Source organism: Guyanagaster necrorhizus (assembly GCF_019112545.1).
Source record: "Guyanagaster necrorhizus MCA 3950 unplaced genomic scaffold BT62scaffold_7, whole genome shotgun sequence".
NCBI classification, from domain to species: domain Eukaryota; kingdom Fungi; phylum Basidiomycota; class Agaricomycetes; order Agaricales; family Physalacriaceae; genus Guyanagaster; species Guyanagaster necrorhizus.
In genome coordinates, this window is record NW_025064886.1 from 478,751 (window position 1) to 503,461 (window position 24,711).

A 24,711-nucleotide genomic window follows, 5' to 3' on the forward strand; every position below is an offset into this window, starting at 1 on the left:
ATCAGCCCATCAGGGTAGCCAATACTGCGGTCAAACCTCAACTCCTCCAGACATGAGCAAAGATAGCAAGCACTTCATATCAAATTACTGTACATAACTATTAATTATGTGTACACGAAACTCTTAACAAATGGCACGGGGTTGAGGAGAGACATACCAGAAAAGTCTCCCAGGACTGTTACAGGTCAGTCTGCGCTCAGCCTCGCTACCGAATTGATCTTTTCCTGATTAATCCAAAGATTTGACGCAAATAGGTAGACCTGGAACACCCTCGTTGTTTACGGGAATGAGAGTTACCGCAACAGCCGCTCGAACCTCATTGTTGGGAGGGAACGAAAAGGTGAAGCTACAAAGTAACTCAGCAAGAAGTACTTGCATACTCGTTAGCCTGATCCTCGATTAGTGACCCAAAAGAATGAGTTCGATGATGACGTACGCAAAACGCCACCTACGCAAGTACACTGTCAATGTGTTCCGGCATTGAATCCATTAGATTACTCACCCAATACATGCTCGTTGACCACCGAAGAAAGACATACTAATGGACACACTGAGATCATCATCTGAGTCCCGAAAGCTACAACTCACAGATTTGCGTAAGGCCCCAAGGCCTGTCCTTTCGGTAGTTCTTCCAACCATCGTTCAGGCCTAAATACGTCCGCATCGTCTCCCCAAATAGATTTGAGACTAAAGATAGTCAGAGCGGCCGTCATCGAGTAACAAGACAATACTCACCGGTTATAAGAAGAAGTCGCTGAAATTACAGATTGGCCCTTTTTTACAGGTATTTCAGTTATGATTTCGCCTTTGATGGTAGTGATTGGTTGAGAAAGAGGTAAAATAGCATCACAGGTGGCGATACGCTCAGACATTGGGAGGCCAGAGTGGAAACGCAGGATTTCCTAGGAGAAAAACTGAGCCCCCAACTACCGCCATGTGTGTATAATCAAGCAAACCTTGATGTAAGCATTCATCAACGTAAGCTTCTCAAGATCGGAATATGTGAGCTCTCTGTCGAGATGTTCCTTCATGGTCAGAACCTCGTGCCGAATTCTCTCTTGCCAATCAGGATTCTGGGCAAATTGGTACAAGCACCAGGATAGTGTATTTCCCTACGAACTTTGTCAGAACTGAACCCTCACGTCAATTTGAAACCTACAGTTGTATCTTGTCCGGATATCATGATGGTTGGTATCTGTTCTATCATTTCTTGTTCGGTCATCCGCTGACGCTTGTCATTATAGCCGGCATTTGCATTCACTGAGGAAGCCGATCAACAGGGGAATTTGCATGGAAGACAATCACCGACCAAGAGCAGTCAAGAGATCCTTCTCAGATTCCATGCCGAGTTTTATAGCTTGGTACTTTTCTTTGATGAGCTGTTCAGATACGCGATTTCCAAGCACTCGGTTACGGCGAAGTACACGCAGAGCGTGCGTGGGAAGGTGTAAGGCCAGTTTCAGAAGCACTGGGGGTACATAGAGAAGAACACCTTCAGCTAGGATACTGTGCTTAGACCTCGTTGAGGACATGGCCCTGAAACTGTTCAGAGCGAGAAAAAGGCCGGAATTAAAGCACTGACACAATGTTTTGGATACTACGCCCTAATTCACTCTTTCCAGTGTCCTGATCTGCGCTGAATTGGAAGCCCATTATGCCTAAAGGTTGAATCGTCAGCGCACATAATTGAAATCCCACGACCACCAACCTACCTTCACATATATTATTCAGCGTAGCGTTGTGAATTGCCGGATACACGTCTATGACGACACCAGACGGTTCAGAAGTTCCTTCCACGCGCCAACGTTGAATGACCTAAGATACCAATGTTAGGTAGATATCGCTCTTATGAAAATTAGTTGCACGTTTTGGGCTATTCTTCTGAAAAGAGGCGGCAGGGCACGGACATGCGACGCAGAGAATGCTGGTGTCATAACAGATCGCATGCGTCGGTGATCATTACCTGTATCTAGATCTAGCATATGTCAATCTACGAAGTACCGACGCACGCACCGTGAGCATACAAGAGTGACTGCTCTCCGATCAGCATTCGTACAATCTGCTGCTGCTGAGGGGATCGAGCAAAAGTAGTGTCATCGAGGACGTGTTTCAAAGTACGTGGGTCAGAGACCATGAGCCTGTCTTCCTTTTTGGAATAATCAGCACCACAGATAGATTGTTATGCAAACCGGCCGACCCCAAAACATCCTTTGATGCGATAGACAGGACCATAGATATCTTGCCACAGAAATTCACTGTCACCATACTGGTGGGGTAAAAGTAGCTCGATCATATTTCCTATGCATGATCATTAGCATGGGCCAACAAGCTCTAAATGTATATATACCGAAGAGCCATGAAGAAGAAGGCGGCCCTGGTATGTGCCGCAGTGAATGTCGAGGTTTCATAACCACTAAGGCCAGAATGACGGCAACGATAAAGAGTATAGCATAGGTGAGGAGTGGTTGTTCAAACATGGCATTGACGAAGAGGGTGGTCGAGCTGATGCTCCAGTCATTGCTCTCCGGATTTTATATACCCGATCCTGGGCTCTAAATAGAGGCGTACTGAGCCCTTGAAATGACCCGTCCGACGTATAGGATCCCGATGCGTAGGTCAGTGCTACGTACCATCTGTACTTAGGGTTTCGAGTTTGCTTCCCTTTCGCAGTTTCCCATACTGAATGTGAACCAGGGTAAATTGGCACTGAAGGGTCTCAGGTTGGAGGAGGGTCGTAGGCGTGTCCACGGAGCATTGGGGAAGTGCACATGTTACGAAGACTGAACTGATGGGGCATTGTCGAGGCTGTCGGACTCGGACTGACCTAGTTTCGGGATCCAAGGCAGGTTAAAATTTGATCTTTGATTTTGATTATTTTACTTTCAAATTCAGTGCCCGCGAAGTCAGGTAAACTTAATAACATTTATAAATAACGCTCGCTCACCCTAAATTTCAAATGCGCGGCCCATGGAACCGCAGTGCGCATTATTGTAATGTTGGATATGGGAATGATGCTCTCAGGAAATATTATTACCGTAGACGCACAGATCGTTATGCTGAACGAGTCAGTCCTTCACCGTGGCCGCCGGTGATTGCTTTACTAATTGCAGTCGTCAGTTTCAAAAAAAGTCAGGAACTTGAAAGTAAATTCGCGAGCTCCATAGAGTTTGATCCAGAACAATTTGCTTGGATTTGCGGTGCTGCAAGATTGCATCTTGATAAGAGTCTTTGAATATCCCAAATGCTGAGATGACGACGCAGCATTGTCAGCATTTATTAGTTCTATGTATGCCGGTACAACGCACGCATCCGAGCGTGCCCAACACTCCGACAATAATTCAGCTCGAGACATCTCTTCCGTCCAATAAAAGGGCGCCCAATTGAAAAGACATACAACGACCCACCCTACTCTCAATGAATTCCCAAACCTTCATCCTCCCAGATCTACTCGCCAACTGGCCTTTCAAATGTACTCGCAACCCCCTCGCAGACAAAATTGTACTAGCCAGTGCGGCTTGGATAGAAAGCTATAATATTTTCGATGCAAGGGCCCAAAAGGCTTTCAACCGCTGCAACTTCGGATTGTTCACTTCGCTGGCGTACCCCGATGTTTCTGCCGCACATCTTCGCACCTGTGCAGATCTCATGAATTTCTTTTTTGTCTTTGACGAGCTGAGCGACGAAGCCAATGGCCCCACTGTACGGAAACAAGCTGCCGATATTATGTATGCTCTGAGGTGAATCTCTGTTTACGTTTTCCATCAGAGAACGATAGATTGACAACAATCAGGCATCCATACGCACCTCCTCCTCCGGGCGAGACCATTCTTGGTGAAATGGCGAGATGGTAAGATCGCTTCATGGGGCGGTCGTTCATAAGAGTTGATCGTGACACCCCCAGTTTTTGGCGGAAAGGCCTACAACAAGCACACATCACCCCAACCTCAGGCCGGCGTTTCATTGCGGATTTTGACGAATATACACATGCCGTTTGCCAACAGGCAGAAGATCGAGATTGTGGTCGGACTCGGAATCTTAGCGATTACCTAACACTTCGTCGAGGTACAATTGGCGTACGGCCCTCCTTTGACTTCTTCATCCTGACGGATGACGTGCCCGACGAGGTCGTTAAGCACCCACAGGTCGAAAAATTGGTGCAAGCTGCGATTGATATGACAATTATTGCCAACGTAAGCATGTTGAACTTGTTTGAACCTGTCTGACGAGGCTGCCACTTCTCCATTCACGTTGCAGGACATTTATTCGTATAACGTGGAGCAGTCTCGGGGAGACGATGCGCATAATATTGTAGCAGTGACAATGATGGAGAAGGCGCTCGACATCCAAGGTGCAATGGACTTCGTTGGGAGAAGGTACCATCAGATTGCTCGGACGTTCGTGGACGACATGAAACATGTTCCTACGTTTCCGGGTCCGATAGGGAAAATATTGCGCCAGTATGTGTTCGGATTGGGGATCTGGGTGACGACAAACATAGAGTGGTCGTTTGCAGGGGAAAGATATTTTGGAAACGCTGGACCAAGTATTAAGGTCCACAGGAGAGTCAAACTGCTGCCAAAACGGAAATAGACGGAATACACTGACCTGAGATTTCCAACAATAGCACACATATGAAGCAGAGTGATCTCGAGATAACAAGGGATTTATTCCTTTAAAGGGAAAGGCCAGTTTAACTTGGGGGGTTTTCCGACATCGAAAGATTTTCCTAAAGTATTGGCACGCATTGCATGTTTACCTCAAAAATATCACTGTGATGGTTACCCTAGTGAAAAGACTCGGCCTTGGTCGGTGTCCAACATTACACAGTTGTAACCCCTCGCTGAGAGCAGGCATCAGGCGGTTCTTCAAGGCGCCTATACGGCCAGCTGCGAGTGCTGTGAGGGCCAGACACATAAGCATGCCGTGTACAATAATCATCGTCTATCAGCGAGTACCGAAACACGGCCAAAGTCCCTGAAATGCCACTGCTGATTTGAGTGACCGAGGTTTGACAGATAGATGCCAGACCTGACTACGGTCGTCCTGGACGTATTCGAAGAGTCCCTGGTGAAAGTGACTACGTACTTACTTGATAAGCGCCACTTTTTTCAGGTCCACTCTTGGTCAAAGGCTCAAGTTACGATGGCAGCAAGCAGCGGTTTCGGAAATACCCGCGCATCAAGCATCAATCGATCATTGGAAGGAAAAAAAAAAGCACGATTCCACACGATTCCGCCGCGGAGATGCACAGAGCTAGCTGAACACTGCCATCCAGAGATGAGACAGCACCAATGTTCCCCCTTCCCTCCTTATTTTTTGGACAATGGAAGGACCGACCGAAGAACGGAAATTATCAATCAGCTGAATGAGGATGGTTTGGTATTCCAACAACCTGGCGAATCATGTATAACACAAGTTCTTGAAGATCAGACAAATGCAACATACGCAAATATCCAAGCTGTAACGACACAGTCGCCATCGACCTCAATGTAGAGATGCTTAGCGAATATGTGCGCACCCGTGCATGATCTTACTCCAGATCCAAAAGACATCCTATTGGAGCTTGAGTTTCACTGTATCCCATCAAAATGACAATAAAATCTCACAAATTTCCATACAGACCCAAAAAGGTGCCCGTTTTCGGCATCGAGTCGTCGAGCCACCGCTCGGGGATGAATGAATGGCTATCATCTCCAAATATAGATGGACCCATGAGCCCAAACAGAAGCCCATTAAATTAAACCAAGGCCTACCTATTGTAACTGGCTATGGACATCGAAAAGATGTCCCCTTGGTCACGGGTACCTCGTTGACGACTTGACCGGACTGGGGGGATGGTATCATCTTTGGACGCCTGTCGAAGTACATAGTAAATCGAAGGATGCAACCGCAGAGATTCCTGTTAGGAGTAAATCCGAATCCGTAGAATTAGAATGTGTAGATCATGCAGATCATCTTGCCTTCATGACAGCATGGGTGTATTGCATATCTTCAAGATCCCCTGGAGTAAATTGACGACCTCCGTTTGCGGTCATCATCCTTCAAATTTCATTCCGAAGATTTGCCTGCACAATGTTAACATTTCACCTCGTAAAGTAAGATAACGAAGCTCTTACTGCATGGAGGCCAGCATTTCTTCATGGTCAAGTTTCGGACCACCTTCGGTATCCGCGTTGGCTTTAACTGTCTGCGAATGAATGCTCAAGGTTTTCTGCATACGGTCTAGACGCACTCAGAAGAGATAGAATATCTCGACCACTACTACCGGTACGTAACGCAGATGGCTTTGTTCGCAGCAGTTCTTCAGATACCCGGATGGCCCGTTTCTCGTGCCTGATCAAACGAGGTGGAATGATTGAAGATGAAAGATACTACCGGAACAGGGAGATATTGGAGCATACTCTGTTTCAATACGATCCACTTAGATGGACTTCCGAATGATTCAGAACTGGGTCGTGGTTAGAAGAAGACAGAGTTTAAGGAAACGACGACCCACAAAGTGCTCGCAAGCTTGCCGTAAGGCATTATCTTTTTCTTCGAGCACATGAAACTCGTACCCTAAGGCGGCTGAACAACGACATCAGTGTATATACGGTGGCTATGCAGAGACTCACCCAGGCCGATCATATCCATCGTTGTACGGCACATCCACGGGTATACATCCACACCGGCAGAATGAGCGTGTGATATTTACCCCAATTGCGCTTTGATTCGTAGTACGTGTCCAAATACCTGTTGCCAAGCCAAGTCTGCCTGCAAAGCGTCAATGAATAAAGACAACAACTCACTAGACATAAGAACCCGTACCTCTGCAGCCTCTCTTTGGTAGAATTCGTCCAGATTGAGGATTGTGGCTGAGGACCAGAAAGTTGGTTGATTGATATTCTTTTCCATCACCGATAGAGAAGAATGCACACCAGAGCCGCGACGAATGGAGCAAGACAAGGCAGCTGATGATTTGACGGCACTGGGCCTGAAGTTGCCATAGTGGGGGATTGAGCGAGACCGTGCAAGCACGCATCCGAACGAAGACATCACTACGCCTTTCTATACAACTACGCGATTATTGATCGGTGAAATTCCGAGGAACTTGACAAAGAAGAAGACGGTCGTCAAATTTTGGCAGGACTATTGGCGGCCTTCGAGGAGATGTTCTCCCGCACGTGTAATCCTGAATAGCTACCGACCTCTTTCCGTCGCTGGACAAAGGAGAAATGACCCAAGTTGCAATTGAAAGGACTCTCTTTGGCACGGACCAGAACCCAGGTGAAGATCTGGAGCCGCCGCATGTAAACCTGTGGTCGGCTCGCACCGCGAGCAGTAAGATACCTATGAGCCAATCTAGCTTGAGTAGAATCCTTCTTGTTATTATTTATACTGTCAGGTTATTGGTCATGGACTTAGCCGGAAAAATAACCAGAGCTCACAACATTAATTACGGGCATTATCTTACCATTCATCCGAACCGGACAATTACCAATCGATGCAGTCATGCCTTCAAAATAAAGAAGCCGAACGAAACAGAGAAGCATCACGCCAAACTTGCAGTAAGGTTGAGTCGAAGCGTGGTGTTGTCATTCTCCTCACGCCAGGGTTTGAGCATTGCTCGCAGAAAGAGAATGATTCTGCTCAAAACTAGTATGACAGCCAATACCCCAGCCTCATGAGGGACGCAGGGTTCTGATGCCTTGAACTCTCCTGAACCCAAACCCAATGTGTATCGACAGAATATTAGCGAATCTCCCACAAAGATAGTAAAGTCCTTCAAGATCCTCAACGTTGAAAACATTGAAACGGAGAAACAAGAGCACGAAACAACGAACGGGTATGGACAATGGGTTATCCTGATTTAGATAATGAAAAAATACACTGGTTGTACAAAGCCTGCGATCCGAGACCAAAAGATAAAAATGAAATAGTAGATTACAGCCACCTATTTGGCTCCCGCCGATGAAAACTAGAGAAACATAAGCGTGAGACAGAATATTGAGCAAGAACGCACCTTCGTCACCGACTTGGTACCTTCGGATATCGCATGTTTGGCTAACTCTCCTGGAAGGATTAATCTCACAGAAGTCTGAATCTCGCGTGAAGAGATGGTGGACTTCTTGGAATAGGCAGCGAGTTCTGTGACTCATGATAAGTGGCGGGGAACAGTGGACCAAGAAAGGACCGTACTTGATGCTTCGGTAGCTACACGTTCAAAGATATCGTTGACAAAGCTGTTGAGGATGGCCATGGCCTTGTTGGAGATACCCGTATCAGGGTGAACTTGTTTGAGGACTGCAATACAAACCGGACTTCAGCAGCCACGCATGGATAAGATATCAACGAACCTTTGTAAATGTAGGATGAGTATGTTTCCTTCCTGGACTTTCTGCGTTTCTTCTTCTCGCCATCACCAGACGACGCTGGCTTGGAAGTCTTCTTGGCAGCTTTGGAACCTTCAGTCTTTGCGGGGGCTTTGGATGCGGTCGAAGCAGGAGCCTTGCCGGCTGTAGAGGCAGGTTTGGGTGCCATTGAGAATGGAGGGCGAAGGTAAAAGGCGAGATAGGTGACGGTTGAGAAGCAAGAAGCGGAGTACGCGCAAACACTGTGCCGTGTTGTTTATATACCTGTGCCGGGAAATGCACGTGACTATGAGAACGCGTCAACAAATCAACGCGTTTTTGTTGATTGCTTTGGCATCTGTCAGGGTATAAATAAGGATTCATAATGTTGCCTTTACCCCATTACACTACCTACTCTCAATCTCCCGCAGCCGCCCCTAACCAAGTACCTATACTTCACTTTTCGTTATGTCTGGAAAATCGGGAAAATCCAAGTCTGGCAAGGCTTCTGGTGGCGACGCCAAGGGGCAGACACGTTCATCCAGGGCTGGTCTTCAGTTCCCTGTCGGTCGTATTCATCGTTTGCTGAGGAAAGGCAACTATGCTCGGCGTGTGGGTGCTGGGGCACCTGGTTAGTCCTGTTGATATCTGTTGTGTTTTGGTCGTCGTCTGACTTTACCTAGTATACCTCGCTGCCGTTCTTGAATACCTCGCTGCCGAAATTCTTGAGTTGGCTGGCAATGCTGCTCGCGATAACAAGAAGGCTCGTATTGTGCCTAGGCACCTACAGCTTGCCATTCGTAATGACGAAGAGTACGTTTTCCATTGAGTGGTCTCACCAGCGGGGTATTCATACCGCTATCTTCAGACTGGGAAAGCTTCTTGGCGATGTTATAATATCCCAAGGAGGTGTCGTGCCTCACATCGAGGCATCGCTGCTACCTGTGAAATCCAACAAGTCCAACACAAGTCAAGAGGTTTAGATTTTAGTCCACTTTGCGCTACCTATACTTGTATTAGTATTGTTCTCTTAGGTTATTTGTATCGTGATATATCTTATTGCACTTGACTTAGTTTTTATACATCGAATTGTCTGAGACGTCGCCTAAAGCGATACGCATCTCCCTTTGCTGTGTGTGGAACAACAAGATTGTCCTCTCCTCTTTGTACTCTTGTGATTCTGCCATTGGGCAGTAGCACGAAGTCGGTGCTTTTGTTATGAAGCAACCTATGGAAGGACCTCGGTATTGAAGCTTGAAGTTGTATAACGTTGTCATCGAAAGACTGAAATGTCTTAGAAGCCAATGCCTGGAAAAACCGTACGCCACGGGCCATGGCTCCTTGGATGTTGGTTCTCCCGGCAAGCCGACGTGACCACACCTACGCAGCATCGTTGCCTCTCCAGGTTTGAAAATTACCCCGTAATATATGTATCTTGAATTATTTTTATAATAGGTTCAGGGAAATGATTCTGTCCTATTCAGATGTTCAGAGGCCTTCATACCCTGCCAGTTTGATTTCGCGGAGCATTAAATTTCGCATCGATGAGCCGCACGAATCAACGTTCAGATGCGTTGATTTGTATTGATGGACCACGCGAGGTCAATGAAATCGCTTCTTGTTCAAGGTATTAGTTTCAAGGTCTTCTTGGCAAATCTTCGAAAAGGCCGTCACCCCAGGCACAATATCTTCATTATTCCTTCGCGGATTTGTCGACTGTCCCCAGCTGTCCCCACACCGGACAACAGTTTTTCACAGGGGCGAAAGGGACCAGACTTCATGTACGGTCAGCAGACAGATTGTCCAACGGTATCCATCTTCTCATTGGTTGCTGGCTCCATGGACAGCGGAAGTCTCCTTTTCCAGATCGATCGAGCAAATCTCGTCAGATCACCTGCCTTCTTTTCTCCTCCTCTTAAGATTTTAGCACGTTTCTCCGGAAAAGCTGCTTCCCGCGCGACGAACCCTGCAGTGGGGTACCGTACCTGGTCCCTATATAATGCCCCGGATTTTTTACATTGATTCCCCGTCCTTTGCCTACTCTCTCCCATCATGGCAAAGCTCACTCGTGTTGAAGACAGACCTACCCCTCCAGAGGTATATGGCTGGCGGGTTTACATGAATGGCTTCATTGCTACCTTCGCCGCTATTATGATTGGATACGACTCTGCTTTCATTGGCACTTCCGTCTCTCTCGCCAGTTTCAAGCGCGAATTTGGTCTCACCACAAAAACAACGAGCGAGTTCAACCTCATCTCGGCGAACATCGTGTCCTTGTATCAGGCAGGGTCCGTCTCTCCACTTAGTTTCATCTACTCTCGTTGACCCAACCTTACAGCTGTTTCTTTGGCGCGATTTTGGGTTATCCTATCGGCTACTATTGGGGACGTAGATTAGGTCTTTTCTTCGCCGGGTTTGTCTTCTGCGTTGGGGCCGCTATGCAGATTGCCGCTTCGTATGTTTTTCCCCCTTCCAGCTTTTCAACTCTTTTTTACGCTTTGCCACAGGTCTAGCACGGGTCTTGGCATCGTTTACGCGGGACGGGTTATTGTTGGCCTGGCAATTGGTACAGCGTCAAACTTAGCCGTATGTGTTTCAACTCAGAATTTTTCACTAAGGGTCTCATCTCCTATCATTAGCCCATTTATGTTGCCGAAATCGCGCCTCCTGCCATCCGTGGTCGACTCATTGGCTTGTATGAGCTTTGCTGGCAAATCGGTGGGACGGTGGGATTCTGGATCAACTATGGAGTTACGCACCATGTACCTGCAGGCCACAAACAGTGGCTCATTGCGTTCGCCGTCCAGCTTGTTGTGGGTTGGTGTTCATCTTGTAACTCTACCTCTGATCAGTTTCCCCCCCCTTAGCCTGGAGGCCTGCTATTCTTTGGCGCTCCCTTCTTGACAGAGTCCCCTCGCTGGCTTGTCTCCCGAGATCGAAACGATGAAGCCCTCGAAAAGCTTGCGTGGCTCAGGAACCTTTCTCCTTCGCATCCTTATGTCGTTGAAGAGTACGGGGCGATTGAAGAGACCATCAAGCATGAGCGGAGTTTAGCGGGTGCTGGTTTCCTCGGTCCCCTCAAGACAGTTTTCGAGAGCAAGAAGCTGCTCTACAGACTATTCCTTGGCTCCAGCTTGTTTGCCTGGCAGAATGCCACGGGTATCAACGCAATCAACTACTATTCGTGAGCTGTCTTTCCTGACGTCGATTCCACCTTCCAATGATTTGTTACCAGGCCTACGATCTTCAAGTCCATTGGCGTCACTGGCCAAAATTCTTCCCTCCTCACCACCGGTGTCTATGGTATCAGTGAGGAGATCTCATTCGTCCTGACTTCTAAAGCTGACGTTCTTGTGCCAGTCAAATTGGTCGGCGCACTTCTATGGCTGCTATATATTGTTGATTACTTCGGTCGTCGCCGGGTCCTCTTGATTGGTTCTCTTGGTGGTGCCATCAGCATGTACTATATCGGTGCATACATCGCCATCGTCAAACCTGCAGAACATCCCACATCGACCCTCTCTGCTGGGGGCAAGAGTGCAAGTATGTGTCAGTTGCATTATTCTTTGGACGTTACTCATATTGGGCAGTCGCTTTCTTCTATATATGGACAGTTTTCTACTCTCCGTCATGGAATGGAACGCCATGGGTCGTTGGCGCGGAGTTCTTCCCTCAGCATGTCAGAACATTCACCCAGGCTTGCATGGCTGCAAGCAATTGGCTGTTTGGGTCAGTATTCTCTTTCTCTATTTTTCTTCTTCATTGAAGTCTGACATGGTTTGCCTAGTTTCCTTATCACCCGCTTCACGCCTCAGATGTTTACGGCAATGGGATACGGCGTGTACATCTTCTTTGCGAGCCTGATGATCCTTTCCATCTTTTACGTTTACGTACGTCTCTGTTCTCCAATCCCACATGCCATTTATGATATCCTTCCTAGTTCCTCCTTCCCGAGACAAAACAAATACCCTTAGAATACATGGAAGATCTCTTCGCACCCGGTGTCAAGCCACGGCGCGCCCACGGTGTCGTCATGACCAAGATCCGAAACGAGAATAGAATGCGCATGTCTGGTAATAACTCATCAGAGTATGTGGCAGACTCAAAGGCCGACCAGGAACAAGTCGAGACTGTTTAATGGCACCATACCCTGTTACGGTTTGGCTTCGTTTGGGGATTTATTGAGGAGGTTTATTTGAGTAGTTTAAAGTATCAACAGTCTCTGTAACAGATTTATTAACGTCATTTCCATGGATGTACTTTTGAAAATATCCACTTGATACGATCAAACTGATACCTCTGGAGCCTGGCCGAGACCGAGACTGAAAACCACGTCTTCTTTATTCTTCCTTCTTTCCATCATCAGACTCAGAGCTGCATTGCTCGTTCCATACAGCACTCCGATCCTTTTTCAAGAGTGACCAAAGTCTAAAAGTCTTACGTCGGTTCTGCCTGTAAATGGCCTAATGACGCGTCCAGAGATACCTCAAGCCATCCTTTAAATTCGTGCGCCATTCCCGATGATACGAGGAATGAGAAAGTCAACTTGGTTTGGAAAGTGTCACAGAGACGGGGCGTGTCTATGCAACCTAATTCTAGGGATTATCGGTGCTCGAGGCGTTAGCGCATCGCGAGGAATTCGCCTACGCTTAGCTGTCCTAGGACAGCTCATGTACACTAGCACCACATTCGTTTTGTCGCGCCCTCAAGTCTGTGTCTTGCGGTGTTTGCAGTCTCGCAGCAAATTTCTGATGCACTTCCCATTCCGTAGACGAGTCAATTGGCATGATATCTATATATCAAATCGCTCTCGGCGCAGATTTACAGGAACAGTCCGCATTTTTGCCGATTTCTCAGCGGAGGGGACGAGATAACCTTGGAGAGATGGGATCAGCTTCTTCCTTTGTATGGATTCGATATCCGAGGACGGGACCGGCGCAGGTATAACTTGGACGATGTTCTGCGTCTCAATGGCATGAACCTCTATCGTGCCATTGGGCAACAGAGACGTGATGTAAGGGTAATCGTAGCCTGAATGCTAATTTAGCCATAATACGCGCAGTATTGACGAAAATTCACCTACACACCGACTCCGGATGCTGTGGCCATTGTAGTGTTCCGCGGACAGGATCTCCGTTGGATGTTATGAATAGTCCTAGGGTACTCATCCCCGTGTATGAGAGTATGAGGAATTCGTTAGTATCTATCACAGTGATTGAGGGTTTAATGGGAAACTGGGGGGGTTCCAAAGCTTGAGAAATAGGTATGATGTCGAACATTGAGGCCTTTTCGAGGTCTATGATTTGGTACTCCGTTCTTCCGGCAATGCAGAGAGATTGACCTGTACGTCGGGCAAGAGAGGCACCTTGTGGAAGAGGAATTTCCTAGTGCTGTGTCAAGTAGGCATGCGCGCATGATGACGCAAAAGGCTTTACCTTGAGGTAGAAGAGTTTTTCACGTAAAGCATACATTGAGAGGGCATTTCTTTTGATCACCGTAAATTCAACAGCTTCCAACAGATGCGTCGGCGTAGATGGCGAGGCTGCAGGACGTCTGAGATGCTGGTGATCCACAGCGAATGTAACGACGTGTCGGATAGGTTTAATGACAACGCCATCGAGGGAAGGGATGGTGAAGAAGTGAATTTGATTATCTGTAGACCACGTTAAACAGCCGTTATTGAGGCACTAAATCTCACTGCACCAGAAAGAATTAGGGCTCGCGATATACAGGGCAGAAGGACTATTTCGTCGACAGCCTTGTCGTTTGGAAGTGTCTGCCTTGAGAGCACTGTATAAGACTCGAGCTAGACATGTGGTCAGATCAAGCATGTCCCTCTACGGGCCTCTGAACACACCTTGTTGGGATCGTCAGCCTGCAGAGAGAACCGGACAAGTTCCCCGTTTGCGAAACCGACGTATATCTCAGAACCTAGACTTGCATATTTAGTGAACGTAAGCCAGAGAACCGAAAGGAAACTGTGCCTAGAGCTTGGGCGCATCTCACTTCCGACGTAACAAGACCTAAATTCTGTTGAGCTACAGGAGCTGTACAATGAGGACAAAGATACCCGACTCAGAGGCGCCCGTGATGAGATTTTGAATCTGATACGGGGGAACGTCCACTGGATTTGTCGGCGCTGAAGTCATGATACGCGTAGCTGGATTATTTCAGCTCAATGCCGAGCGCGATATGAACACCGGCCACTAGGCAATGATGGTAAATGATAAAAGACGGTCGTGGCTATACTCAACAGCCAAGCTTGTACTCGCCTTGGTATGGTTGCTAGCCACCTCAGAGTGTATACAATACTGCTCTGAATGCTACTCATTTTATGACGGCCATGGCGCAGAGCAGACGAATGTCAGAATCATATCTTGGATCCTCTTGGGTGACGGCGGAGCGTACACCTATCGCAAATATCCCCGCCAATTCGCAAGAATGTGTCAATCATTGGCACAGTATCTTTGCTAGAGGTATCTTTTGTTTCTGGTTGAATTTGGCGATGCTCACTTCTTACAGACCTCATCGACTTGCGGATCGTCACAGTTGACGCCCAAACCAGCGTCGAGGAGGCATGCGAGGTGCGGGCCTACCTGACATACTGATACTGATAATAGTTGATTTCAGCGTTCCCGCAGACTCTTCTCACTGAAGATATCTTATGCTTGACTGTCAAATCCGATGGCGCGACCGTCGGACTGTTCGATGTCAGTCTCCTTTCGGTCCCGCTTTCACTGTTCTGAACATGCATGAAAGTTTTCTGATGTCAATGCGTTCTTGACTCTGGCGGCCACACGACACACCTTGCCACCAGACGATTTAAGGGAGAACCATCGCGTCCATGAAATCGTTGCGGCTGCTCGAACAGGTCATGTACCCGTTCAGCTGGTTAGCAGTAAGTCATCATTTCAGATAGCTTGTTGTCCATTTGTAATAACTATTACTCTAGATCTATCCGAGAAGAATCCCCTCGTTGTTTTGCCCTATGACGCCACGATTGTGTCTTTGTTGAAGCATTTTTCTCGCGGGACACATAAAGGTTTGTACCGTTCCGTTGTAGCTATGATACTTTGCTAAGAGAATATAGTTCTTGTACAGAAGGCAGAACCTCCAAATGACTACTTGGGCATAGTCTCCGATCGACGACTCTTGGCCTGGTTTTCTTCGTATGCCTCACAGAATCCTTCTCTTGGGGGCTTCCTTTCTAATCCTCTCCATTCATTCTCCCTCCCCTCTCTGGATCTGTATTCTTCCGTTATTGCAGCTACCTCGACGGCTAGTGTTCTGGATGCTATGAGATTGATGAGCGAAGAAGGCGTCAGCAGCGTTGCCGTTGTAGATGATCAGACTGCGGTACTCCTCAGCGCCGTGAGCGTAACGGACGTCGGAAAGGTATATTGGCTTTTGTGTCTTTCAGTTCTCCGCTTGAACATGTTTATAAGATTGTTGTTCCCTCGGAAAGTAAACATATCTTGTCGATTCCTTTACATAAATTCATTGCTCAGATCAAGGTGCGAATACTCCTTTTAGATCTATCGCTAGTGATGACATTGATCACCAGGCTTCCGACGGGTCTAAAGATGGTGCAGACAAGTATCCAGGTTAGGCTACGAATACTTTTAGTCCATACATCCCAAGATTGACGTAACACGCAGTATATTCCGTCCTCCCCACCAATAGCATGCTGTATACGATACAGAAGCTGCTAGCTAGTGGGTGATGAACCTTTTTGGCTTCCTACTGGCTAAGTCATCCATGTAGCCAATGCACACAGGTTATTCGTGACGCAGGACAGTTCGTCGGGCGTGTCCTCTCCTGTCGTATCCTATATCACCTCTGGAAATCTTTCTGGCATTGTTTCAATCGTTGATAGTACGTTTTTCCTCTACGAGGACTTCTTTCTCACGCAAGGATGCTTGCTTTCTCAGTTTTGTCGATCTTTGGCCGTATGGCAAATATTGAAGACGTCGATCCGAAGCTGATGCAACGTCACAGACGTGCATCGTCTTCGGCCTCTTCCCACTCTTCCTTGTCGGACGAATTGTCCCGTTCAAGGCCTAGCAGTCGGACAAGCGTCCGGCGAACCCTGAGTCTTCGTAACCCGAGAGCAATGAACAGGAATTCACGGGCTTCTTTCTCTAGTGCGGAGTCAGCAACTCATGCAATGGAAAGAAGCGCGTAGGAGGTTTGGCTTGGAAACCAGGTTCTCTAGTGAAGTTCAAGCTGTATATCATACATGTACATTCCTTGGATGGATAATTAAATATTAAATCAATGCGGTCGATCATCGCCCATGTCGGCCGACAGCGTGTTCTTTTTTTTTACTGCTGAACCACCATGTCAGCGACGACAACCGTCGTGGAAAATACTGCTGAAGTCGCTCTGGGCCTTTCTGTGCCTCCTTTCACGCCACATGCTATCTCCGTTTCTTTACCTACATGGCGAGACAATGTCGGATATGAAGAGGGTGAAAAACGAGTTGTTGACCTGATGGTATCTGGATACCCTAGATTTTTCGTTCACCTGAGCATCAGAAAGGTGTGTAGCTAGGCTTACTCCGCCCTTTTCTGCCACTCATCATATGCAGCTTGCCGGCATATGCGAACACAAATTCGGCGCCCCCGGAGAATCATGCATGCTATTCCCCACACATAAAACGGCAGAGCATTGCCGTGGATTCATCCAGGCCCGTTCAGCTATCGAGGGAACGCCTGTATCTGCTCGGCTGATTCAGTTCATGATATGTCCGGAAGACAACACGGATGCAGAACCCACGGGAAAATGTGCTGATCTTCACATTGTGCTCTACCCGTCCTCTGCTGGACCCTTGGCCAAGCAGTTTTGGCAGCACACCGGCTTGGGTATCTCCAGTCGACTGGCCGATTATTGTCTGTCTCTTCTCCCGGTGACATCGCCAGAGTGTGTGTCCTCGCCCATCTTGACACGTCCCGGGAAGGCCGTGAACAGGCACTATTCTGCCAAAGGTTTTTCCAAACCCAAGGCCCCTCAAGCAGAGAGCCTGAGCCAGGATCACAGTGTATATTTGGAAGAACGATATGGGCGCAATCTTCCTTTTGCATATGCCGCATCAGCGAAGAGGGCCCTTCGGAGGAGGATATCCGGTGTCCTACGGGATGCGCCTTCTGATAATCACGATGAACCGGCTGCTGGCCACGAAAACCTCATTTTTGGGCCTAGTTCACGGGGGGTATCAGAGGTCACGGAGGGAGACGTGTTTCTGTATCCTACAGGCATGTCGGCCATTTGGAGTGCACACATGCTGGCTCTAGCGGTCAGACCAAACGCCAAGAGCATTTGCTTCGGGCAAGTACCTATTCAGTCGACTTGATTTTTGGTAACACTCAATTTTGTAGCTTCCCGTATGCTGATACCCTCAAAGTCCTAGAAAAATGGGGCCCGGGATGCTACTTTTTTGGCCATGGACTCAACTCAGATTTAGATGCCCTCGAGGCCATTCTAGAGGAAGAAGCAAAGCGTAACCTCTCCAAACCTCCAGTTTTGTCACTCTTCACGGAATTTCCATCCAACCCACTACTTCGCTCAGCCGACCTTCCGCGTATCCACACGTTAGCCAAAAAGTACGACTTCTTGGTCGTCGTTGACGAGACGATCGGTAACTTCATGAACGTGGAAGTTCTCACCTACGCAGACATCGTCGTCAGCAGTCTGACCAAAATCTTCAGCGGTGCTGCGAATGTGATGGGTGGAAGGTAAGCCTTCAGATCAGATTTGTCCGGAGTTTGATGTCTCTTCTAGTCTCACTTTAAATCCACGCGGACGTCATTACGCTGCACTCAAAGCCCATCTGGATGCCACATACGAGGACGTCTACTTCGAACAAGACGCTGTATTTTTGGAACGGAACTCGCGCGACTCCCTGAGAAGAATCAGAGTCATCGATGAAAACACAGAGGCCGTGTGCAATTTTCTTCGTGAACGCTCCATTGCAGGGGGAGCCCCAGAAGGTACTTCTGTTGTGAAGGAGGTTTATTATCCTAAATACGTCACTCCCGAGCTGTATGAGAAGTGTCGTATCAAAGGCGACCAACCTGGCGGTTACGGAGGACTTTTCTCTTTGACATTCACGACATCAGAAGCATCTCAGGCATTCTTTGACACTCTGCCATTCTACAAAGGCCCAAGTCTGGGGACGAACTTTACGCTAGCCAGCCCCTACGTGGTTTTAGCTCATTATGCCGAGTTGGATTGGGTGGCAAAGTATGATGTGGATCCTGGCCTGGTCAGGATTAGTGTGGGAATGGAGGATAAGCATCACCTGCTAGAGTCCATTGGCAAGGCCTTGAAAGCGGCGGAGGAGACTTTAACGTCTACCCGATGATAATGATTTTGGTTACATATTACTGATTTGCATGATCCTCCAACAGGACATATTTTATTTAGACATCTAGGCATTGTATCCAACTACAACACAACTCGTATGTATCAATAATTGACGGTTCAATATACAGACGCCACATGAAAGAACAAGAAGAGATCGATCACTATGGGTCACCCAGGTAGCACTAATCCTTAATCAAGTGACCTACTATGACGGACAATACCGCTGGACATGTTCTTGTCAAGTGACTGGGCCATGATCTTTCTAAATGAAAGGAACAGTTGCCGATCGAACAAAACCGAAGGCGTTCATTGCCTAACTTAGACAGGGGCTTGAGAATATGACTTTTCTTTTCTTCTCACAGCACACATTAAGATGTAAGGTGTTTTTTCTTAGGACCGCAGCCAGTTTACACGCGGAAGGCCTGCGGAATCTCGTCCGAGGTTCGAAGTTGCTGAGTGCCAATTTCGTAAAGTCACTCGTGCTGACCCTGGACCAATTCGATTCAATCATATACAGACGTACGCACCTATGGCCACGTCCAGTGTTACTTGGTACTTAATTATTTTATTGATCCATAGGCGCTTCAGTGAGGCAGAACCCGTAGTCAAAAAGTCCGATCATTGCGACGGCACGCCTAGGCTAGCGTCATTAGGTGATACCAAGCAATATTTGATATTTCTTCTTATGTTCCAGCTGCTCAGCACTCAGCGATGACATTGGAATGCGGTATCTCGTGAGCTATTATTTAAAGGCGTATCACATACGAACTGTGACAGCATTTAAAGAGGGGCCGCAATTCTTTGTTGAATTTGAAATTGAAATTGATCTGACATTGAAAGGAGTCGGGTTAGGGTTACTCGTGGGTAGCCTAGACCCATCACTTCTATACCTTGCTGTGTCGTCCACCTCGATGGCCACGCTTACTAGGGTCCGAGAGCGTGTGCAGCCGCAAAGACCTCTAGTTGACATCGAGATACCTGCACCATTTCCGAAAGAACTGCTCCAGAGGGAAGAACCTGCAGTCCAGGAAGGAACATCGTCCATCATCGAAGAGGTTGAGGAAAGAGCCTCCCGTGTATCTGAGTCATCGGATGGCCACCAGGATGGGACCATCGTGCGTCGGCTTTGCTTTTATATAGGTGCCCAGTGCTCATTTTTTCTAAGGAGTTGATGCCGTCCATCGCATTCGTCGAGAGATCATGCCTAATGACCCTCAATAATTTGCTTTCTGGGCCAACAAGATGGAATCCAATCGTTCCAGATCGCCGTCACTCAATGCCATCCACGCCGCATACATCTGCGGCCCAGAGTGACGCTGAATCATCATCGTCCGCCTTACAGACGCTGGTGTCGAATCTGCGGAACAGAGACGCTGGCGACATGATGGTTGAGGTGCCCCATACAGACGCTGATTTGATTAATGAGCTCAAGACTCGGGTGGAGGGTATATCAGATTCTCTTGAGTCGAGCGACGCGCAATTGGCCAAAACTCTGGTCTCTCTCCTGTCCCATCTCAACCGCCTTGGTTCTCTTCATTTTCCCTCTTCACAGAGCCGCGTTACCCCTTCAAATTCCTGGCATTCCCGTGAGCCTATGGATATATTCGACACCTTGAAGAGACAGCTCAGCGACTTTCAAATTGAACGGCAGCGGGACATCCTACCGGCTGGATCTCCGCCTGTTCTTGCTGTAGAGAGAGCATCGCTGTGGTCCAGAATAGACGAAGAGTTGGAAAGTGTAGTGGCTATGTGCAAGGAGCGGACGACAGGCGACCACCTACCCCCTCAATATGATCCTGCGGATTATCAGTACGACCTGCCGCCGGAATACGAATACGGTACACGAACATCTATTGATGACGCCAAACAGCGACCGTACTCTTTACATTCACCCACAACCCCCACGACCCCAATGAATGAAAAGATGAGATTGGATTTTGAAGCAGTCACAATGGCAATCGACCGGCTTTACCTGGTCGCTCCACAGCTACACAATCAGCGTGTAGAGCTTAAATCCAGCAAAGTGGCCCAGATGGAGAAGGCTAGGAAAGAGGGTTCCTCTATATCGCGAGGGAAGCAGAAGCAAGGGGATATCCGGGAGCTGGAGAGCATCTTTGAGATGCTCGGAAAGGCGTCACAACGATCAATGAAGGATCAGTCTGTCATCATAGAGGGTGGAATGAAGAGCCGTTTTGAGAAGGCTCGGCTGCGCGACCAGGCTAAGGTAGGAATCCTCAATTTGATGTATGTCCAATACTTACGATATCGGCAGCGTGAGGCTTTTGTAGAGCATCTTGCAGAACATTCCAACGCTGGTCGTTTACATTCCCAAGATGCTGTTCTCCAATCGAAGACGAAAGATCCCAATGCTATGCTGACACTCCCGGAATTCATACGAGAAGCTGTCCCAGAATCAATGCGTGTTCAAGATCCAACAGCACTCCTTACGCTTCCAGAGTTCGTCAAGGAGGCACCACCACCTCACATTATCCCTCCACCATTAACAGCTTCTATATCACTACCTCCGCCAACTCTTGGCCGATTCAAATCAAAGAAGAACAGAGATCGAAGCATGTCTGCGCCTTCGCTGTCGTGGCTGCGAAGCTCATCATCGCGTTCTGCAAGCGCCGAAGCTAGATCAAAGGAAGCCTCAAGGTCATCAACTCCCCGACGTAAGTAATCACGCTCATAGTTGCTGCATAGGCTGATCTTTCCAACAAGTGGGGTTCGAAGTTAACTATATCGCAGAGAATCACGAAACTTTGCAGCATGTCCTTGTTTTTCTCTCCGTGACAGGTGCTGTTCCTGGTGTAGACATCGAAGCAGAAGTCCTATCTTTACCCGACAAACACCTTGGCGGCAGCGACCATCTTGTGGTGAAAAGTGGACCGCACACTTCTTTGCCACTGAAGCTTCCCGGACTTGTTCTACCTGGAAAGAAAGAGATCAAAGTACAAAGCGGACACTACGAAATCAAGCTTGCCACGTTGCCCGCCTTCACCCCCTCCCCACAATCGACACCTCTTCTCGATGCATCCGAACTATCAACGTCTAGTCCGACCAGTTTTATATGCGCGTCTTGTTCACTTCCCTTAATCCAATCCTCTCGTATAATCCAGTATCGTGATTTACCCTCGGAGCATTGGCAGGAGCTTGTGGATGCATGGATGTGTCATTCCGACCAGAAACTCCATGAACAGATAGCAAAGAATGGGAGAGGTTTCTGGCCCGAATCCGGCCAAGCACTGGTCGGAGGCAGCTACATTCTTTTTGAAGAGTCGGCCATGTCGAAGACGAACTTATATGCCGCTGACACGGCAAAGGTGTGTATACATTTATAATACCTTTTTTACAATTGGACGATCAAGAAGGCCGACGTTGGATATGTCTACCAACGGTCGTGCGCTTCACAATTGAACCGCCTCTTCTGGCGCACGAATGAAGCCCTTGGAGGTTTCGTTTGTACACAAAGAGGTTGTGTTTGATTGCTGGGCACGACTTCATCGGTTGATACAAAGCGTCCTATATAAATCTCCTCTCTTTTAAACAACTCTCTTGTCCCTCAGGTCCACGTCTCGGGAGCTACTTCTGAGAGGACATTTCTTCGTTCCATCTATGATTAGATTGCTGATGTACGTCTGCTTCAGAGACGCGATGACTGGCAGCCAGTTCGGTGTCTTTGTGGTGCTGTTGTCGGACGGTGTCAAGAGCACCGAACTAACTCTAAGTCTTCTCTGGTTTATCGCATGTTAAAGTATGCTATACGGCCCGTTAGTCCGACCACTGAGTAAGTACACTGTTATCGCTCGCTGTTGTCACGTCTCATTTGCGTCAGGCCCATCAAACTGCCATTATCTGCTTTTATTGTGGAGGATATGAAAGAGTTTGTGCAGGCTCATGCATCGTATCGATTCCTCGTTTTGGATGAAGAAGATGAACGTCCTCGTATTCTTGTGAGTGATTAATCCCCTTGCTTGCAGACTCGCACATTTTGTTCGTCCTTAGATGTGGCTGTTCAAACCTAGTATACAACTGGCATATGCCATTCGCAGTCAATATGCGCTCCCGAAAACTGCTTCGATACAGGCTGCGAAAGTGCTCTTCAAGCTTTTGGGACCTTCGGAAGAGTCGTCTAATCTCAAAAGGTGAAGATTCCCTGTGTTACCTCTTACAAGCACCCTTTCTGACAGTGACGCTGCTTTTAGCATCTTGGATAAATACCCAGGTTTTCCACAAGCGGAGTACCTATTCTATCCCATGAATATCTGCCGGCGGTTGGCTGGGCTGCTCCGGGAGAGCAATCTATCTTATCCTGAAAGCATGCGGACAATGACGGGGTTAGACGTTGGATGGTTGCACAGGGCATGATGCATTACATATCACTCATTTGTATTCATTCGTTATTTAAGGTGTGCTGACTCTTGGATTTTGGCCAGCAATGTTGTTTAGATCTAATTATCGTTGGCGTAATAGTATAATTATATTAGGTTTCTAAAAGGGCCGGCTTATCCCGGACGACCTTGCCATGGCCACTATACATCTGGGTATCGCCTTGTTCTGGATCCACAGCGATTCAAGAAACAAGGAATCTGACTTTCATTGGGCCGTGGTCGCGACGGAAACAAGTTGGACCAACGGGGATGGCATTCAGACGTACGACATCGCTCCTACTCTGGATCGAAAGTGGGAACAACGCGTCCGGTATAGGGATCTGGCTGAGGATCATACCTTCTGCGGTATCGTAGAGTTTGCCACTACGAATCTTCCTGCAGATGACGTGGACGAGTTCATACGAGATCGTCCATCTGAGGACGACGGTTGGCGAATCCAAGGTCCTCTACGATGGTCCAGTCCCTCTTGGGCATTAAAGATCATGTGTGATCTAGATGAAGCTGAGGTCTGGGATATTCCAGCTGAAATCGGAAAGGATGGACTGTTCGACGTTGTGGTCGGCAAGGGTTTCGTGATGCTCGAGATCGTTGAGGAAGTGGAAGATTTCCCTGTGCTTTCTCTCGCAAGTTTTTGTTATCTGTATGTAATGGAGACATCTCATGGTTCTCCAGCTTTGAATTCTGGTCTGCCCTCTCAAATTACCCATTCGTCCGTGGAACGTAACATACGGCGCCCTTTCATTGGACAGCTCGTTAAAATGACAGTTGACATTACAGTAAGGCATTATTGTAGGCTGCATCACATCAGATGCTGATATCGCTCTAGGACACGATAAATAAAAGGAAGATTCCCAGGAAGTTCAAGCATGGAATCTCGATGAAATACGCCAGGTCTCCGATGAACGCTACCGTAACTGTGTGTTCCTACTGTATTCACAAGTCGTCGACGTTGTGCAAAAGTTTCGGAGAACGGTTGCAGACAAGCCTCGACCCCGAATCCACCGAAGGGTTGTAGTAGCATATATGCGTATAAAGCCCTACTTCTGGACCACCATCGAGCATCAGAACATGCAGAACAGTCTGGAATTCGAATGCTAAAGATGTCACACGCTCTTCCATCTTCAATGTTCCAGCGAAAACCTCGCATTCCAGAACTATAAAAACAATTGATTTTACGTCTATACTACTTTACTACGTATACTTCACAATGACCTTGACACCAAGAGAGAGCAACAGAGCAATGAGACAAAACCCCAAAGCCCGACGATACGATATGCATACAGATACATAAATTGAAAGCCCAACGTCGCGAACCCAACGAAAGGTAAGCGGCGTCGGTAAGAGATCGCAAAATAAACGAGGGTGAAAAAATGCAATAACGATAAACGAATGTGCGTGGTGGGTAGGTGGATGACAGGAATGATGAATACGGAAAATAGAGGACAAGAGAGTGAATGCAAGTGGGTAGGCGTGAGGAGGCGTATATGTACAAATCTAATGCAAGCCGACGTAAGCCATGTCATGTCTTTTTGTCTGATGACGATTGCGGTTGAACACACAACGCCAGCAGTCTAGTAGTTGTGCAAGCAATAGTTGGGTATGCATTCGACAAGTTGTCTGAAAGA

General features: G+C 47.7%; 14 protein-coding genes across 14 annotated transcripts; 9 read left to right on the plus strand and 5 right to left on the minus strand.

Moving 5' to 3' along the window:
- Nucleotides 1-65: 65 nt before the first annotated feature.
- On the minus strand, nucleotides 66-2,835 carry BT62DRAFT_964924 (cytochrome P450). Its single transcript, XM_043188750.1, has 14 exons — nucleotides 2,348-2,835; nucleotides 2,198-2,298; nucleotides 2,014-2,146; nucleotides 1,866-1,963; nucleotides 1,713-1,815; nucleotides 1,583-1,658; nucleotides 1,310-1,536; nucleotides 1,160-1,260; nucleotides 957-1,112; nucleotides 736-902; nucleotides 589-687; nucleotides 503-538; nucleotides 437-448; nucleotides 66-388 (listed from the first exon to the last, which is right to left on the minus strand). The coding sequence occupies exons 1-14, from the start codon at nucleotides 2,475-2,477 to the stop codon at nucleotides 229-231; spliced, it is 1,599 nt and encodes a 532-aa protein (XP_043042020.1). The 5' UTR covers nucleotides 2,478-2,835; the 3' UTR covers nucleotides 66-228.
- A 579-nt stretch (nucleotides 2,836-3,414) lies between these two features.
- Nucleotides 3,415-4,825, plus strand: BT62DRAFT_1056316 (terpenoid synthase; the record flags this gene model as incomplete). Its single annotated transcript, XM_043178571.1, has 4 exons — nucleotides 3,415-3,737; nucleotides 3,791-3,847; nucleotides 3,902-4,190; nucleotides 4,228-4,825. 4 exons carry the CDS (start codon nucleotides 3,415-3,417, stop codon nucleotides 4,588-4,590), a joined length of 1,032 nt encoding a protein of 343 aa, XP_043042021.1. The 3' UTR covers nucleotides 4,591-4,825.
- BT62DRAFT_710804 (uncharacterized protein) lies at nucleotides 4,806-5,550 on the plus strand. The gene has a single exon (XM_043181976.1). The coding sequence runs from the start codon at nucleotides 5,020-5,022 to the stop codon at nucleotides 5,491-5,493; it is 474 nt and encodes a 157-aa protein (XP_043042022.1). The 5' UTR covers nucleotides 4,806-5,019; the 3' UTR covers nucleotides 5,494-5,550.
- Nucleotides 5,551-6,541: 991 nt separating this feature from the next.
- BT62DRAFT_710724 (uncharacterized protein) lies at nucleotides 6,542-7,223 on the minus strand. Its single transcript, XM_043181975.1, has 2 exons — nucleotides 6,808-7,223; nucleotides 6,542-6,753 (listed from the first exon to the last, which is right to left on the minus strand). The coding sequence occupies exons 1-2, from the start codon at nucleotides 7,019-7,021 to the stop codon at nucleotides 6,611-6,613; spliced, it is 357 nt and encodes a 118-aa protein (XP_043042023.1). The 5' UTR covers nucleotides 7,022-7,223; the 3' UTR covers nucleotides 6,542-6,610.
- Nucleotides 6,837-7,306, minus strand: BT62DRAFT_929612 (uncharacterized protein). The gene is made up of 2 exons (XM_043185756.1): nucleotides 6,918-7,306; nucleotides 6,837-6,854 (listed from the first exon to the last, which is right to left on the minus strand). The coding sequence occupies exon 1, from the start codon at nucleotides 7,287-7,289 to the stop codon at nucleotides 7,113-7,115; it is 177 nt and encodes a 58-aa protein (XP_043042024.1). The 5' UTR covers nucleotides 7,290-7,306; the 3' UTR covers nucleotides 6,837-6,854; nucleotides 6,918-7,112.
- A 253-nt stretch (nucleotides 7,307-7,559) lies between these two features.
- BT62DRAFT_946007 (histone H2B) lies at nucleotides 7,560-8,520 on the minus strand (the record flags this gene model as incomplete). The annotated part of the gene is made up of 4 exons (XM_043187968.1): nucleotides 7,560-7,957; nucleotides 8,003-8,127; nucleotides 8,179-8,283; nucleotides 8,337-8,520. The coding sequence occupies 4 exons, from the start codon at nucleotides 8,518-8,520 to the stop codon at nucleotides 7,934-7,936; spliced, it is 438 nt and encodes a 145-aa protein (XP_043042025.1). The 3' UTR covers nucleotides 7,560-7,933.
- Nucleotides 8,521-8,690: 170 nt separating this feature from the next.
- BT62DRAFT_1074098 (histone H2A) lies at nucleotides 8,691-9,313 on the plus strand (the record flags this gene model as incomplete). Its single annotated transcript, XM_043178989.1, has 3 exons — nucleotides 8,691-8,961; nucleotides 9,014-9,143; nucleotides 9,199-9,313. Exons 1-3 carry the CDS (start codon nucleotides 8,799-8,801, stop codon nucleotides 9,311-9,313), a joined length of 408 nt encoding a protein of 135 aa, XP_043042026.1. The 5' UTR covers nucleotides 8,691-8,798.
- Nucleotides 9,314-9,634: 321 nt separating this feature from the next.
- On the plus strand, nucleotides 9,635-10,352 carry BT62DRAFT_1003242 (uncharacterized protein; the record flags this gene model as incomplete). Its single annotated transcript, XM_043176924.1, has 3 exons — nucleotides 9,635-9,735; nucleotides 9,786-9,911; nucleotides 9,965-10,352. The coding sequence occupies 3 exons, from the start codon at nucleotides 9,635-9,637 to the stop codon at nucleotides 10,350-10,352; spliced, it is 615 nt and encodes a 204-aa protein (XP_043042027.1).
- Nucleotides 10,353-10,382: 30 nt separating this feature from the next.
- BT62DRAFT_979520 (MFS quinate transporter QutD) lies at nucleotides 10,383-12,468 on the plus strand (the record flags this gene model as incomplete). Its single annotated transcript, XM_043189445.1, has 10 exons — nucleotides 10,383-10,618; nucleotides 10,669-10,785; nucleotides 10,838-10,916; nucleotides 10,970-11,143; nucleotides 11,198-11,514; nucleotides 11,566-11,639; nucleotides 11,691-11,873; nucleotides 11,921-12,059; nucleotides 12,118-12,220; nucleotides 12,271-12,468. 10 exons carry the CDS (start codon nucleotides 10,383-10,385, stop codon nucleotides 12,466-12,468), a joined length of 1,620 nt encoding a protein of 539 aa, XP_043042028.1.
- A 180-nt stretch (nucleotides 12,469-12,648) lies between these two features.
- Nucleotides 12,649-14,573, minus strand: BT62DRAFT_946017 (uncharacterized protein). Its single transcript, XM_043187969.1, has 7 exons — nucleotides 14,401-14,573; nucleotides 14,315-14,353; nucleotides 14,188-14,261; nucleotides 14,034-14,136; nucleotides 13,766-13,983; nucleotides 13,414-13,714; nucleotides 12,649-13,361 (listed from the first exon to the last, which is right to left on the minus strand). Exons 1-7 carry the CDS (start codon nucleotides 14,477-14,479, stop codon nucleotides 13,123-13,125), a joined length of 1,053 nt encoding a protein of 350 aa, XP_043042029.1. The 5' UTR covers nucleotides 14,480-14,573; the 3' UTR covers nucleotides 12,649-13,122.
- Nucleotides 14,523-16,515, plus strand: BT62DRAFT_985826 (uncharacterized protein; the record flags this gene model as incomplete). Its single annotated transcript, XM_043189969.1, has 11 exons — nucleotides 14,523-14,806; nucleotides 14,853-14,914; nucleotides 14,972-15,040; nucleotides 15,090-15,228; nucleotides 15,283-15,372; nucleotides 15,421-15,725; nucleotides 15,776-15,844; nucleotides 15,895-15,934; nucleotides 15,989-16,045; nucleotides 16,095-16,205; nucleotides 16,262-16,515. Exons 1-11 carry the CDS (start codon nucleotides 14,665-14,667, stop codon nucleotides 16,513-16,515), a joined length of 1,338 nt encoding a protein of 445 aa, XP_043042030.1. The 5' UTR covers nucleotides 14,523-14,664.
- Nucleotides 16,516-16,647: 132 nt separating this feature from the next.
- Nucleotides 16,648-18,840, plus strand: BT62DRAFT_946023 (PLP-dependent transferase). The gene is made up of 4 exons (XM_043187970.1): nucleotides 16,648-16,871; nucleotides 16,921-17,672; nucleotides 17,708-18,064; nucleotides 18,111-18,840. Exons 1-4 carry the CDS (start codon nucleotides 16,671-16,673, stop codon nucleotides 18,691-18,693), a joined length of 1,893 nt encoding a protein of 630 aa, XP_043042031.1. The 5' UTR covers nucleotides 16,648-16,670; the 3' UTR covers nucleotides 18,694-18,840.
- A 1,239-nt stretch (nucleotides 18,841-20,079) lies between these two features.
- Nucleotides 20,080-23,063, plus strand: BT62DRAFT_964947 (uncharacterized protein; the record flags this gene model as incomplete). The annotated part of the gene is made up of 7 exons (XM_043188751.1): nucleotides 20,080-20,919; nucleotides 20,968-21,367; nucleotides 21,417-22,018; nucleotides 22,319-22,482; nucleotides 22,531-22,648; nucleotides 22,701-22,840; nucleotides 22,901-23,063. 7 exons carry the CDS (start codon nucleotides 20,080-20,082, stop codon nucleotides 23,061-23,063), a joined length of 2,427 nt encoding a protein of 808 aa, XP_043042032.1.
- Nucleotides 23,064-23,220: 157 nt separating this feature from the next.
- On the plus strand, nucleotides 23,221-24,119 carry BT62DRAFT_1074104 (uncharacterized protein; the record flags this gene model as incomplete). The annotated part of the gene is made up of 2 exons (XM_043178990.1): nucleotides 23,221-23,862; nucleotides 23,913-24,119. 2 exons carry the CDS (start codon nucleotides 23,221-23,223, stop codon nucleotides 24,099-24,101), a joined length of 831 nt encoding a protein of 276 aa, XP_043042033.1. The 3' UTR covers nucleotides 24,102-24,119.
- Nucleotides 24,120-24,711: the final 592 nt, after the last annotated feature.